This window comes from Limulus polyphemus, unplaced genomic scaffold, assembly GCF_000517525.1.
Source record: "Limulus polyphemus unplaced genomic scaffold, Limulus_polyphemus-2.1.2 Scaffold1304, whole genome shotgun sequence".
NCBI lineage: Eukaryota > Metazoa > Arthropoda > Merostomata > Xiphosura > Limulidae > Limulus > Limulus polyphemus.
In genome coordinates, this window is record NW_013666914.1 from 104,812 (window position 1) to 119,818 (window position 15,007).

Sequence of the window (15,007 nt, forward strand, 5' to 3'; positions counted from 1 at the left end):
AGTATTAAATACTGTTATTAAAGTATGTACCACCTATAAAAATATAAATGAAGAAATCCCCCTCTCCAAATTCTCAAAATTATATTTAAACTTTCTTTGTAAAATGTCTTTTAATGCATTAGAAACAAACAAAAGTACATTTGATATCAGACCCACTTGAAAAAGTAGAGGGCCTATTAATTCTTGCAGAGTACACCCTCAAATAAATGTGACTAAGTCAACTGATCAACTGTGGTTTTCTTTATTTTAGTATTTAATAATATACTTGCAGAATATAACAAAATTGGTATATGAAAGTTAGTGCTTGAATGGGTAGATCTTGACTTTCAAATGTTTGGAATACATTATCAAAAGAAGGTTTAAACCTTTGATAGTACTAATTTGCATACATTACTCATGACTTCACCACAATTATTAATTTATATTTGATTGCAAACCTTATATAGGTGATCCATATAAATGAAGTAAAACATTTGGTTGTAGTTTATGTAATATAGCACCGTAATCATGTGTCAATACTTAAAAAAAGAAAGAAAAATGTTTATGTATACATATTTGATGTTGCTTATGATACTTGTATAGCTACACACAGTAAGTTTGCATTGTAAATACACTGGCAATTAAAAAATTGCAGCTAATTGGGCAAAACAGAGCTTTATTTAAGGATTACCCTTTCAAGTAGGTTAACAATTGTAGTCTTTTTATCATAAAATCGTTGGTTAATTAAACATACTCAATAAACATAATAATAAGCAGCAAAACAGAACAGAGTAACACTAACAGTTCAATTAGAAAATAAATTTGGGCCTTCAATTTAAAGAGAAAATTACAAGAGAAAGTGTTATTGTCAGTTATTAGTATTTTTTTAAACATTGTTGATTAATTTGAATTAACATGTTATTAGGCTAGAGATATCCATTGTCTGATGATAAAGAGACTGAGACATAAATATTCTAAATTGAATTTTTATAAATCTTGATAAAAACAAAGAAACTTAAACTCATTATCACAAGTTGAAGTATTAAGTTAAAAAGATTTACAAGTAAGTTTCGTGTTTTGGCAATGTGGAAAGAGAAATGATGAATATCTTTCACTATTATAACAAATATGGAATGCTTGTTTAGAATCTCAGAGCTTTTATTCTTTGGCCTTCATGCCCAATTTAAACTTAGATGGTTGATGCAAGTATAAGAGACACTGGTTTTGATTTTTACAGTATTACTTAATTTAGAGATAAACTTTAAATTTGATGTAAAAAAATGTAATACATTAATTGGTGAATGAAATATTTTATTATTGAATTACAGTGTGATGTACTATACTTTATTTAAATTTTTTGTAAGATTTTAGGAAGGTGGAGAAAAGTATAAAAATAGAAGATGGAAGAAATTTTGAAATTGGAGCATCTTTCATTAGTTTCCAAAATATGTACGGAACTGGAGAACCATTTGGGAATAAATGATAAAGACCTAGGTATGTATGAATCAGTATTTATTACTTTGTTGGATTATATTACTGAATGTTAGGCAATTTAATTCAGTTACAAATAACATTACTTATCTCTGTAAAGATAATTATAGTTTATACAGAAATGATTTAAGATAAAATTATTTTATGGTTTAGTAGTAAAATTTATCTAATGTGTGTTTGTCACAAAAAATACCCAGTTACTATAAAACTTTATAAAAGTATACAACTTATTTGTTAATAAATTAATATCTGAATCATCAGTAGGGAATTTTACTACATTTCACGATTTTTCTCTGCCAGTGACACGAAGCAAGCTTTAAAATAACTGACTGGCTGATAAAATTGTAAAGTCCAGTACTCTTAATCAATTACCATTGGGAACATGTATTATTTGAATCTATTGTAATCATAAATTATATGTAGCCATGAGCAAAAAAAAGTGGTTACTTGGTCTTAAAATCACCGAATTAAACTCATTTGGTAAAACTGCTGAGCATTATCAAACTTGAACTACAAAAAGAGTTTATTGAATTTTTTACCAGCTAGTTTGGATGAAAAAAAAAATACTCTAAAGATCCAATAAACAAAAAAATTTGAAAACCTTATCAGCAAGATAGACTCAAATTGCCACTTGTGTAGTGATTATAAAAAAGCTTGAAAGTAAAAACTTGAGCTATTAACAACTGACATACCAATGTCTTATGTTTGAGAAATAGGCTAAAAAAAACGTGATAGGAGCTTGGATCTGAGATTTCTGATCTCACATTAGTGTTCAGTATTCATTAGTTACTAGAGTTTTCTTGTCTCAAGCAGATAATTTTATTCCTGGATCTGCTATATTCCAATATTTTAATAAGTTTTTTTCAATTGAAATAAAATGCACTATCTGATGAAAATTGTTTGGCAAAATTCTCAGGCTTACACATTAAAAAAGTTAATTAATTGAAGCAATTATGCTAAAAATAAGTCGTATGTTTGGCAACTTCCAAAACTTATGCTTATTACCTTCAGTATTCATATTTCTAAGTCCATTATTCTCATTTCATCATTCAAACAGGCATAACTTAAAAATACAAGTTGAAAGAAGGTCAAACACCCACCAAGGTCACCTGACAAAGAAACTAGCCCAACTGATCTATAACGTATCACATCCATAAAATTATTTACATATTCTTAACTAAATTCAATCTATCAACAGACATCACATTATCTGTCAAGCTATTCCACAAGTAAATAACACTAATAGGGAAACAAAATTGCCTAATAACCAACCTGGACTTGGCCTTCCATAGTTTATTTGTATTTCATCAAAAATTACCCAACTGATGAAACAGTGTATTATCTTTATAATTAGAAATGTAAGGAAAGTATATTTAATTAACAATACTGATGACCAGGTTGACTTAAGAGTTTTGCTCTAAGTACGTAACTTACTCTGAAGGGAAGTTATTATTCAGAGCAGAAATCAAGGAAGCAAGACAGCAAATGGATAGTCAGGGTAATAGTTGCTTAAAGAAGGGTGATCGTGCTGAGTTTACAAGGGTACACAGTAATAGTTAAGGCTATAGAAATTGGTTCTGTTAGCATTTGTGTAATAGTCTCTGGTTGATTTGAACCATTGGCTGTTTGAAGTGGAGGACTTTCTCATTAAATATACTGACCAAGTTGCTTGTAGTGGGGAGCATAGAAAGAATATGCTCTACAAGCATTAAAGTACAGGACATTATAGAGCAGGTTGACAGTTTAGTTGCTGGTACCAAGGAACATTATGTTTTTGTAGTGCATATAGAAGCAAGTGATATTGGAAATTATAAATCATAAGAGCTGCTTAGCCGACTGATTGCTGATTCACCATATAGAGTACGGTCCGCCCCCGGCAGCTGAATGTACACTGTATTCTATACAGTGTACAGCTCACAAAAATTCCGTGCCCATTTAAAGCAGCCACAGTCAAAGAGTTAAAAGTATAGCAGTAGATGTGTGACCCTTTCAGGAGAGCTTTCTTAGGTTAAGTGTGGGAATAAATGAACTTGAAGAATACAATGCTTAAATGAAAGATCAAGAATATGCTTAGAGCAACAGGTGAGCTGGTGAACCTATGGACTAGTTTTCCGAGCAACCAAGAGTTTGAAAATATAAGATTTAGAGCATAACAGTTTTAAGGATAAGACTTTCAGATCTAAAGATAAGCAAGATAACATAGTAGATTCAAGATTAAACTTTGTTGCTATTAATCTAATATTATGAGTGTTAGGAATGAAATGATTGAGCTCAAGACTCATTATAGCAAGTGCAAGATTATGTACTTGGGTTATTGTAATTTAGATCTCATGTTTAATATTGATGGGAACCCACTCAGTATCATGACTGTAGAGGTAGATGAGTCACTCAAACCATCAAGACTGCTTTTTTGCTAGTAGTAAAGCTAATATAATTTTAGGATGTGTTTATAAACAATAGTTACAAGTCAAAAGTGGTAATTATCTTTCTGTATAAATCATTAGTTAGATCTCACTTGGAATACTGTGTGCAATTTGGTCTCTTTTACCTAAGAAAGTTTACTGATTTGCTGGAACTTGTTCAGGGGAGAATTGTTAGAATGTTTCTGGGAGTGGAAGGGGCTATCTTAAAGATGAAGGTTAAAATCACTTAACTAATTCTTTCTTGGGTAAAGAAGGGTAAAAGGTGATTTTATTGAAGTTTATAAGATTATCCATGGGATTGGTAGGATGAAGGCCTCTCACTTCTTTGTGCTATGGTCTGAAGATAATAGGATGAAAGAACATGAGTTTAAAATTTAGAAAAAAAACAGATTAGGCTTCAGTTAAGACAGTTTTATGTTACCAATCAGAGTGATTGACTTGTGGAATGAGTTACTGTTGGCAATAAGGTAGGCTAGAATTTACAGATGTTTAAGAGGGAAAATGATGACATGCTGGAGACTAAAGGATAAAGAGTGGGCTTAAATTTTTTCTTTTCTCAAGAATTGGTGCACAAGGACACCCTGGAAGAAACAAACAGTCCTTTCTTGTTCATTTGTTGTTTCAGCTCAAACCTATTCTTCCACCACTTGAACAAATTTCCTGTCAGTAATTTTTCCAAGCCCCTATTAATTTTAAACACCTAAATCAGGTCACCACCAATTATTTTATGCTCAAGAGAAAAGATGTTTAATATCTAAGCTTGATTGTTTCAAAACAAGGATAATTGTGTTTGCTTCTCTGTTGAACGTTTTCGACCAAATTAATAACTTCTGTTTAAAGGGTACCAAAATATAACTCAGTACTCTTTTTATTACTTTCTAACATCCAGCCAAAGGCTTGAGGACTTAACTAATTTATAACATTAAATTTTTTCTCATTCTCCACAACACTAGTACCTTTTCCAGATAAAAAAATAATGTCTTTCCAGATGTTAACAAAATGCATCTTCTTACCTCTAACGGTATTAAAACTTTTTTTCCATAGATTAGCACACTGTAGGAATTTCTAAAACCTTCTGTATTAAGGAAGTATTTTTCAAAGATTAGCCTTTCCCAGCAGAAAGTTTAGAAATTTGACAGACATAGTAAAACAGCAGTGGTCCGAAAACACTTATTTCAATAATCCCACAAACCAAATATTGTCTTAAGCAGTTTATGAAAACCCCTAAAATTTGAAACATCTGAGTCATCTTTTGTTCATATTGGCTTCAGAGAAATTTAGTTCAATTTTTAAACCTTTTATGCCATTGTACAATAAAATGTTCTTAGCTTTCCAAGAAATGTAATTAAACACAATTTTGGGAATTGAAAATAACATCTAAAGTAATTAAAAATGTTCATATCCTTTGGTTGTTCCTAAGTTTTTTTCTAAACTTCCTACTGCATTCTCTTGTTCCTTGCAGGAGCTAGATTTTGTCACTTTCCCATGAAACCATAAATTATTTCTCAATCCTTTTTATTCACTCTACATTGGTATACATAATTTATAATCTGCTCTTTCCAATGGAACTTAAACTTTGTCTGTAACTGTTTTCAAAGTTGATCTACGGTTAGGGAGTTGTTCAGATCACATGTTGTGAGATTATGAAAGGGTAGGAACAGAGGCCTAGTAATAAAATCAGAGAAAGATAAGGAAAATAATGTGTGAAACAAAGCCTTGATAGTTGTATTTTTCAAGGAATAATAATTTCTTAACAATTATATAAACATCTGCTTTGGAATGAGCAAGAAAATTTTAAACATTGTCAATAACTGTGGTGTTCACAGGTGAGGATCTTCTGACCTATGCACAAATATAAGTTTGAATATTATTTTTATTTTTTAGTTACTCTATATAATGTTACAAAATGACAAAATATGAGTTTCAAGATATTTTTGAGCAAAACATTGTTGAAAAAAGTTAGATTTGCATTTGTGCTCCCAATACCTGAGAGGTGCTCACCAGTCTAGAAAAGTTTAAGAGAATAAATTATTTTTATTTGGGGCAAATAATTGGGGTTTATTTAATAAGACTGATTGTATTCACATTTTAATTAGCTTGTTAAAACTAACTTGAGATTTCAATTATTTTAATACATATCTTAGAATTCATTAGTAAATTGTCATATGTTTTTTGTTTTTTATTTATAGCGGAATTTATCATATCACTTGCTGAGAAAAATAACACATTTGAGAGTTTTAAAAAAGTCTTGGAAGAAAATGGGGCTGAATTTGCTGTAAGTATTTTAAAGTTCTTAAAAACATTTATTTGTGATGTTAGGCATATATATAACTAAATTATCACATTCATTGGGTATTATAAGTTTATGCATAACTTTTGAGTTTACAGGATTGCTATAATTTCCTCTTTTTCTTAGATTGTGATATTTTTATAATTAGATTCAGCCATTATAAACTGAAGGTGTAAATTTTGTGTCATCACCAAGAATAGAATTCATTTTATGGATATACTTACCTTTGTTTAGTTTAACTATGCCATTACCTTTGTCTGGTGTGGTAACACCAATGTTAGTATTATTAGCAAACTTTTTTAAGGTAGAAAGTTCATCATAGGTGAGAGAGGAGGAGGTTTTATGAAAGTTGTAGAAAGAAGATAAAGTAGTATTTTTTATTTTTGTTCTAATAAGGCTCTCTAAATTCTAAGTGTTATTTTTGTGGAATATGGTGAAGAACTTTAGGATATTGTGAGTACAAATGGAGATAAGTAGTAGGGGAAATTGAGGTAAACAGTAATTCAAGCCTTTAAGTAGTGCAGTTTTAGCATGTTCGCTTACTTTGACATCACTAGTTAAAAAAATGAGCTTGCGTGTGTTGATATTATTAAAGGTTGTATTATATAATCTGATAAAAATGTATTCCACTATTGTAATTGAAAACATTGTGTGTTGTTTATATTACAACTGAATTACAAGCCGTAATAATCTGATAATAATTCTAATCTTCCTCCCTGACCTGATTTTCTTTTTCTTTTTTTTTTGAATAATTAAGCTCCATGTTTCAGTGCTTACAAACCAATATTTTATTTTTATGAATATTTTGAAATATTTCACAAAAAAAACAACAACTGATCATAAGGATGAACATGTATTCATTTCTTAAACACATGATTAATGTTGTGGGGTATAAGTCAGCTGGTGCATTATTGAAAGTTAATCATGTAAGGAATCGAAAAATGCAATAATCAAAATTCACAGTTTTACATTATATAAATTGCTCCTACACATAGAAATACTAGGTATTCTTAAAAAAACACAACTTAAATCTGATGCTATTGCAAAAGCTTAAACTATGTAGACTTAATATTCAGGTGTTTAAAGAGCATTCTCTTAATGTTTCAATACTCTATGTGAGGTACTTATGGAAAAGTAAATTTTGAATTGTTTTTCTAGCATATTTTGCAACTTTAATTTTCATAATTTTAATCTACAAATTATTAAACTTGTTAATATGTTGTTTAACATTTTTTTCTGTATAATTCTTTCCATATATCTTTGCCCCCTGGTGGGACAGTTGTAAGTTTGGGGACTTATATTGCTAAAATCCAGGGTTCGATTCCCAGTGGCAGACACAGCAGGTAGCTCAATGTGGCTCTGCTCTATAAAAACAACAACAAAAAACGTATATATCTTCTACCGTCAGACTCTGGTGAAGATTGTTTGACAGAATCACTAACCATGCTTATCTGTCTTAAAGCGGTTTAACCATTTTTTAAAAATAGTTCTTATTTGGTAGCTAAGATCATTAATTACAATTAGAAAAGGCTATAACCATTGAGAGTTTTAGTTTTAAAATATATAAAGAAGTGTTATCATTTTATACAGTTAAAAATTAGTGCAATTATTTTATGAAATTCCCTCTTTCCTACTCGGTTGATTTTTAAATACAGTAAACTCTATATTATTGTACAATGATATGAATATAATATGTTTTTGAATAGTATTGCTTTTATATTATATGTACACAGGATTCCTTCACAGCTAATTTACTGAGAATCATACATCACATGCAACCAAAACAATTGAATGTCACTGAAGATGATATTAAAATTGAGAATACTGAAAAGACAGAGATGGAAATAAAAAAGGAAAAGTACCCTGTACTTGCTCTTCCAAATGATCCCAATGTTCGGGTAAGCTTATTTCTTGATAGTAATTAAGCTCTTTAACTGTATAGTTTAATACTTTTGTTCTTATAAAAAGTATTCTTTTATCATTGTTTTCTCTTTCAATTTTAATAAAAGTATTGCAAGTATTGGATGTCTGGTAACAAAGGTCTTGTTCATGCTTAAATAAAAGTATAAAAATATGCATTAATCTAATAATTGCTTGAACAATTAATTTGAATGATGATGATAATTTCAATTTATAGTGATTAAATAATTCAAGAAAAATATGGTAGAAAGTACTAGTTTACACTTTTTCAGTTTATTATTTTATTATAACTTACAATCACATTTTAGCTGCTTTACAGGCTCAAAATTTTTTCTAAAAAAGGTGTTTAAAATACAATAAAAAATTTTTGAAAAATGAAATAAATTGATTATACTTTAAAATTAAGATAAAATGAACAGATCCATGTATCTGATAATAAATTAAAATATACCAAATTTTTCATGTTAAAATCATCGATTTAAATATTAAAATAAAACTAATATATATCAATTTACACCCTACAGCTGTAAAAAGAATAATAATTAAATTCAGACATCATTTCTAAAATATTTTAATAATTGAAATTTATTTTTGAATTTACCAATCAAATATTCATCATACCAGAAGATTATAAATTGCCATGTTCCCAAAAATTGGGGGTAAGCATTTAAAAATGTCTTCACATTCATCATAAATTTCAAAAAACAACAACAATAATTCAGAGTATTTGACAGAATTTCTCTGTAGATATCGTAATTCATAGTGATGGTGAAATTTCTTGTTTGATGAACAAAGAATTTTTTTTGGCAAGCAGGTAATTTGATATTCTAGTATAATTCTGTGATTTATAGTTAAATTTGAAAAATGATGATCTCTAGTATTCAAAATTCATTTGGAGATGCAATACGTAAACAGTTAAGATACATTTTATTGGCCAACATAACCATAAATTTAGTACATGGACACAAAGGCTGTGGCTAAGAGAAAAAAAATAAAAAATTTTTCTATACAATGAAAATGTTATTTATACGTTAAGATTTCTCATGACATTAAGTTTAAAGTATCTGTATTAATCATATTAATTCTCTTGTACAAGTTGTGCTTTTAAGAAGTTGCACTTAAAAAATTTGGATTCAGTTGCATTGTACAAAAAACTGCTCATATTTTGATTGATAATTGGATAAAGATATAGTTTGATGTACGTAATGATCATTGTTTTATGCCAGCCAGAAATTGTGAAGCTGATTTCTTAAATATATTTTTAAACAGGGTTCTCAGGTTATTTTATATGAAATTCATTTATGAAATGTAGTACTATACTTATGTAATCTCAGAAAAGAAAAGTAGCTTCACAATTTTAAAATCTACAATCTTATTCTCTAGAACCAATAAAATATTACTCACAGGAATATAGGGGACATTTTATGGATTTATTAGTGTTAAAGGTATTATGGGCTATATTTAGCCCCAGATGAAATTTTGTGTTTATAATTCTTTAATGCTTGTACATTTGCTTATTCAAATTTATAACAACAGCAAAACCTCTTTACAGAAAATGCTTGAAATGGATGTGAAAGTAGCAGCTGATGCATTTGCAGAACTTGAAGCTATGGCACCGGGTTTAGAGTGAGTGTGTATTTCTTTGTATAACAATTGTGTAATATCAAAATATTAGTAATTCTTTTATTAACTTTTAGGTACTTGCATTGGGCAATTTCAGACTTAGAAAACAGTTTTTTTTGTTGTAGTATTTTTTGTTTTAGTTACATATTTGTGTTTGTAATTAGTAGTGTCCTTTTGGGCTTAAATTAACAAGCATAGTGATCTTGAGTGTCTTATTTTCTTTTTTTTCAATACTCATTAATAATTTCTCTGAAAGGGGGCTGAAGGCCATCTAGAGGGGTCACCTGTTTCAACCACTTGCACTATTATACAGTAGTGTGTTTTCTGTCAGTCAGTCAGTAGACACTAAAATGACATCTGCATTTTGTACTGTTGTGATGTCAGTAAAATGTGCACATGTCATGAATCATGAGAATAATTATGCACTCTTTAGGCTACAACATGACATATTCTAGAAACAGAACACTTTAGGGACCCTGCGTAAGTACATCCAGTTTATTATAATATTTAAAAATCCTTGAAAAGTATAATGGCCATTTCAACTTCCAGTTTTAACTCTATTACTTAGTTTCCTGCAAACTAAATTTTTGTTGAAAATATTCACTAGACTTCCATAAGTATGATTTTAGTTAATCCTTTTTTTTCTTAAATAGCAATGCTCATTTCAGGAACCAAAGCTTTTATAAGACAAACTCTTTTTGTTTTCATTGCACTACAGAAGGAACTTGTCAGTTTAAAGCAATACAAAAAAAATCTTTGCTCACATGTTGATACAAGTTAATCTGAAATATGTGATTTTGATATGCTTTAATAGTAAATGTAAAAGTAAAAGAATTCTAATATTTTTTTATTCCATATGAGTGTAATCCATTTGCTTCGAATATTTGTGGAGATAAATCCTGTAGTAATAAAATGACTGAAAATGTCAAAGCAAATCTAACATTAAAAGAACTTTGATTCATTTTTAATATACACAGAACTCCGAGGATATAATAAATGAGGATATATTCCGAGGATATAATATCTTTTGAAACTTCGATCAGTAATTTAAATTGTTTCTCCATTTTTTTACTGCTAAAAACTAGTTCAGAACCATCATCATTCAAAGAAATGTTTTACTTGCCTATTTATTTATTCAACTGTGTTGTATTTTTAGGCAGTTCTTTGTTCCTGTGTCTAATACACGACTGCATTATGTGTGATTTAAACTATTCAGTCATGATTTCAATCAGTACAATATGATTATAAATTCATAAACTTTGAAGGGACAAAAAGGAGCTTATTAACGCATCAAGGATGTCCCTTCCAGTTCCCAACTATAACTACCCCTTACTACTCATGTATTCATCCAATCTTTTCTTGAACTTACTTAACTTTTCTGCCTCCACCACCCTTGAAGGGAGCTCATTCCAAAAGCCAACTACCCTGTTTGAAAAGTAATACTTTCTAAACTGCAGACGACTCATATGCTGCCAAAATTTGAATTTATGATCCCTTGTTCTATTGTTTTCATTGTTCAGAAGACTGTGACTGTTGAATGTATAGATTAAGACATTAACTCAGAATATTTCCAATTTTTTCCCTGCTAATCCAGGAATGAAAATCAATAATTCTGTCTTAAATTAATTCTTTATTGTTTATAAATAACAGTTACATTTTAATTAGGTTTAGTCTGAATAGCTGATTTATTGTTGCTTTTGAACTATAGAGTTCTCGATGAAGACTGGTTTGAATTAACTGCTTGGACTTGTGTTGTGACACTTCTGTATACAAGGCTTGAAACTCATACTGTTGTAAAGTTAGATTAACTGAAAAACTGTGTAGTTTTGAAGATTTATAAACATCAGACTGTAATTATAGAGATAAGAATTTTCTTCTTGAATTATTTGGTCACAATTTTGTCTTGCCCATAGTGAAAACTATGCACTTATTACATTGTGGAAAAGAAGTTACAATAGATACTTTGTATTTGGTAGCTCAAAACAAAATCAATCACCAAATCAAAATGTTGGGTAAATATTTGTAATTTATGGGTTAGAATATTTTACTAGAAAAATTAGAATAAAATCAGTCTGCTATTTTTCAGGCAAAACTTTATTTTAAGATGCTTGAAAGAAATTAAACTGTTAGTTAGGTATCTCTTATGTATACTTTCAAACTGTAAGATGCTAAAATAAAAATGATTCAATTGTGTTTTTAAATTTTTTTTCCTGATTTCCTGTAATGCAGATACAGAATAAGTATATGAATTTTATCTTTTAATAGGGACGTTGTCAAAAAAGAAAAAGTAGCCACAAAGAAAGAATCTCGCAGGCACAGGAGTAGGAGCAGAAGTAAAGACAGGTCATCAAGAAAAAAACGGTATGTGGATCTTGATTTTTGAAATAGCTTTTCATTTACTATGTGTATGATCTCCATGTGAAGATTTTCTATATATCAAGCCACACTTATTTTTGTTTGTTGTGTTATAATTAGTACTAGAAGCAAAGTTTGATGAATATTTAGGCTTGGCATGGCCTGGTGGTTAGGGAGCTTGAACTTGTAATCTGTAGATCATGAGATTAAATTCTTATCACTGAACATGCTTGTCCTTTTCACTGTGGGGGCATTATAATGTGTCTGTCAATCCCACTATTTGCCCAGGAGTTGGAAGTGAGTGTTGTTGACTAACTGCTTTCACTCTAGTCTATTACTAGTAAATTAGGGATTGTTAGTGCAGATAGCCCTCGAGTAGTTTTGTGTGAAATGAAAAACACATTTTTGTAATGAATGAGTGTACAGTAAAGCTTTTGGTAACTGTGTTATACTTAAGAAATGTTATAATTGTTCATGTATTGATTCTAAAGAAGAACCATCAAACAGTTTTGTTTTGTTGGTAGATAACATTCTCTTTCTTAGTTTTCTTAGTAAAAGCCACATGAAGACAATTTTCTAATAACTCTTAAAACCATACTTTGCATTGTATTATATATAACTTCATAGTGATGTCAGTTATTTCATTTTATCCATTTTCTTGCTTGAGATTCTTTTATCTGTCCTGAAATTATATTTAATTGTTTCAACCATATTAGATAAAAAAAATAACATTATGGTGTCTTCAGAATAATAGTTTTTTATAATCTTAACAGTTTATGATTATAAAATTTAATGTAGTTAACCTGTTTACTACATTTTACTGGATGTATGTTAATATGTGTGCATTGTGTGTGAGAACCTACAGTATGTACTAACCTTTCCCCTTCATCTTTGAAGAGATGTAGTTGCCTAAGCTACACATATATTGCATACTAGGGAAATCCCTAAGTTTTCTATTGGTTACATGCTGTTAGGTCGCACAGCTAAGTTCATGTGACTGCAGTGTATTTTAGCAAGATAACAAGTTCCCACAGAAGTTTTGAGATAAATCTTAGGGCTTTTCTGATATTTACTCTTAATTTGTGGATATGTATAGCACTGTTTAGCCATGATAAACTTGAAAAAGACAAAATCAAGACCAACTATGTTTTCACTTGTATCATCCCAGAAAAATCAAAACATTGAATATCTGTGAAGTCCCAGTATATATCTATACTCGATGCCTGTAAAGTGTGTACTGTATTTACTTTAATATATCATGATGAATGAATTACATGACTGAAAGCAGTAGGTTAAAATGTTGTACTTCAGTACTGTTCTTAAAAGGTGAATGAATATGATGCCACAACTCAATGGGTTCTACTGTTAAATCATAAACCTGTTTTAATGGCCTTGAAACTATGTAACCAAAAACAATGTACTCTACAGGAAATACACAGCTACCACAGTGAAGTGGCTTAATCTTGAAAGCTAACCATCTTTGTTTTGTATTTTTTGTGTCTTAACGAACTTCAGCAAGCCATACTTTCCAGAAAAGTTTAATAATGACATGTATTTTTACTCTAAAAGCCTAATAACCAGAAATGTATAATATTTTTCTATTTTGAGATCATAATATGCCATTTTTATTTCTATTAGCATTGCTTGAAAATGCTGAAAGAGATAAAAACTACAAATTTGTTATTTGTTTTGTCTTTTTTACAAAGAACATTTTGATATGACAAATTGCTTTGTATTTTAGACTTTTGACAAAAACAAAAAGATCTAAACTGTATTGATTGTGTCTGCTAGTGGTTTCAAATTTCTCTGTTTTTCTTCATGTTGAATTTACTTTTTGAGTTAACAAAGTACCTCAATTTGTACATATATCTCAAAATTGATTAGGTAAGAAAAAGAGTTGCTATTTACATAAATAGCAGACCTTGGAACTCTAGGTTACACCTTACATATTCCCTGACAATAGTTTAGTAGGAAAGAATTTAACTTTTGAATAAATTATGTTCAAACAATATGATACTTTTATAGATTTTGTGGAAAGCTTAAGCAAACTTAACCAAATATTCTGTTGTCAAAAGAAAAATTTAATTTTACATTTTCCCCCAAAAGATTTAAAATGATGACGATCAAACTCTTTGTGTAGGTCACGGTCAAGATCACCTCATCAACGTAAGTTAAGGTTACACAATCGATCTAGGTCAAGGTCACCTCGTAGATCTAGATCAAGGTCACCTCGTAGATCTAGATCAAGGTCTAAAAGCAAAGAAAGAACAGCTTATCATAGCAAGTCACACAAAAGAGACAAGCAAGAGCAAAGAAGACAGGATGAGAAACCCCCAGAGCCAGTTATTGGTGAAGTAGGTTTTAAATTCATGTTCTGTTGATAAATAAGTTACATTGAAATAAGAAAAGTTTTAATTAACCTACATTAAGTCTGTGTCTCTTGGGTCATAAGATGTATTTTCTGTTACCCATAAACTTATTAGTGAATGTATTCTGATAAACTTTGGAAGTATCTTAGAACATAAAGTAAAAAAAAAGGAACATTAACTCTTTCAGCATGGGCTCAGTCCCTGAGACCGACCTCGTAACCATTTTGTGCTTGTTATAGTTTTCATGCTATAACTTTTTAATTAGTAAGCGTATGTTAACAAAATTTGGCAGATTATCAGTAAACATTACAATGCTTTCATATACAAAAAAATCAATTTTCTTATTAAGTCTTAAGGTTTGTAAAGCAATGTTTTTTCTCATGCCTTTTTTTCTTTTTGCATGTTGCCTATCCAACATGCAAAGTAATTTTCATTTTAAGATAAAAAATACTTTTGTGCATCAGAAAATTTTCAAATTTCACATGCGAAATCTTTATAATGTCCAGATAGTTATCAAATGTTTCTTAAGAAAGAAACTATTTTAACTGTTTATTTTC

General features: G+C 29.6%; 1 protein-coding gene across 1 annotated transcript in view; it reads left to right on the top strand.

Annotated features, from left to right (window-relative positions):
• Positions 1-15,007, top strand: part of LOC106463023 (ATP-dependent RNA helicase DHX8-like) — a 49,262-nt gene that overhangs the window by 1,747 nt on the left and 32,508 nt on the right. The window contains exons 2-7 of the mRNA XM_013922992.2: positions 1,344-1,473; positions 6,083-6,168; positions 7,917-8,081; positions 9,656-9,729; positions 11,992-12,087; positions 14,222-14,435. Coding sequence (XP_013778446.1) covers positions 1,380-1,473; positions 6,083-6,168; positions 7,917-8,081; positions 9,656-9,729; positions 11,992-12,087; positions 14,222-14,435 — 729 coding nt within the window. The 5' untranslated portion in view covers positions 1,344-1,379. The remainder of the gene's footprint in view (positions 1-1,343; positions 1,474-6,082; positions 6,169-7,916; positions 8,082-9,655; positions 9,730-11,991; positions 12,088-14,221; positions 14,436-15,007) is intronic.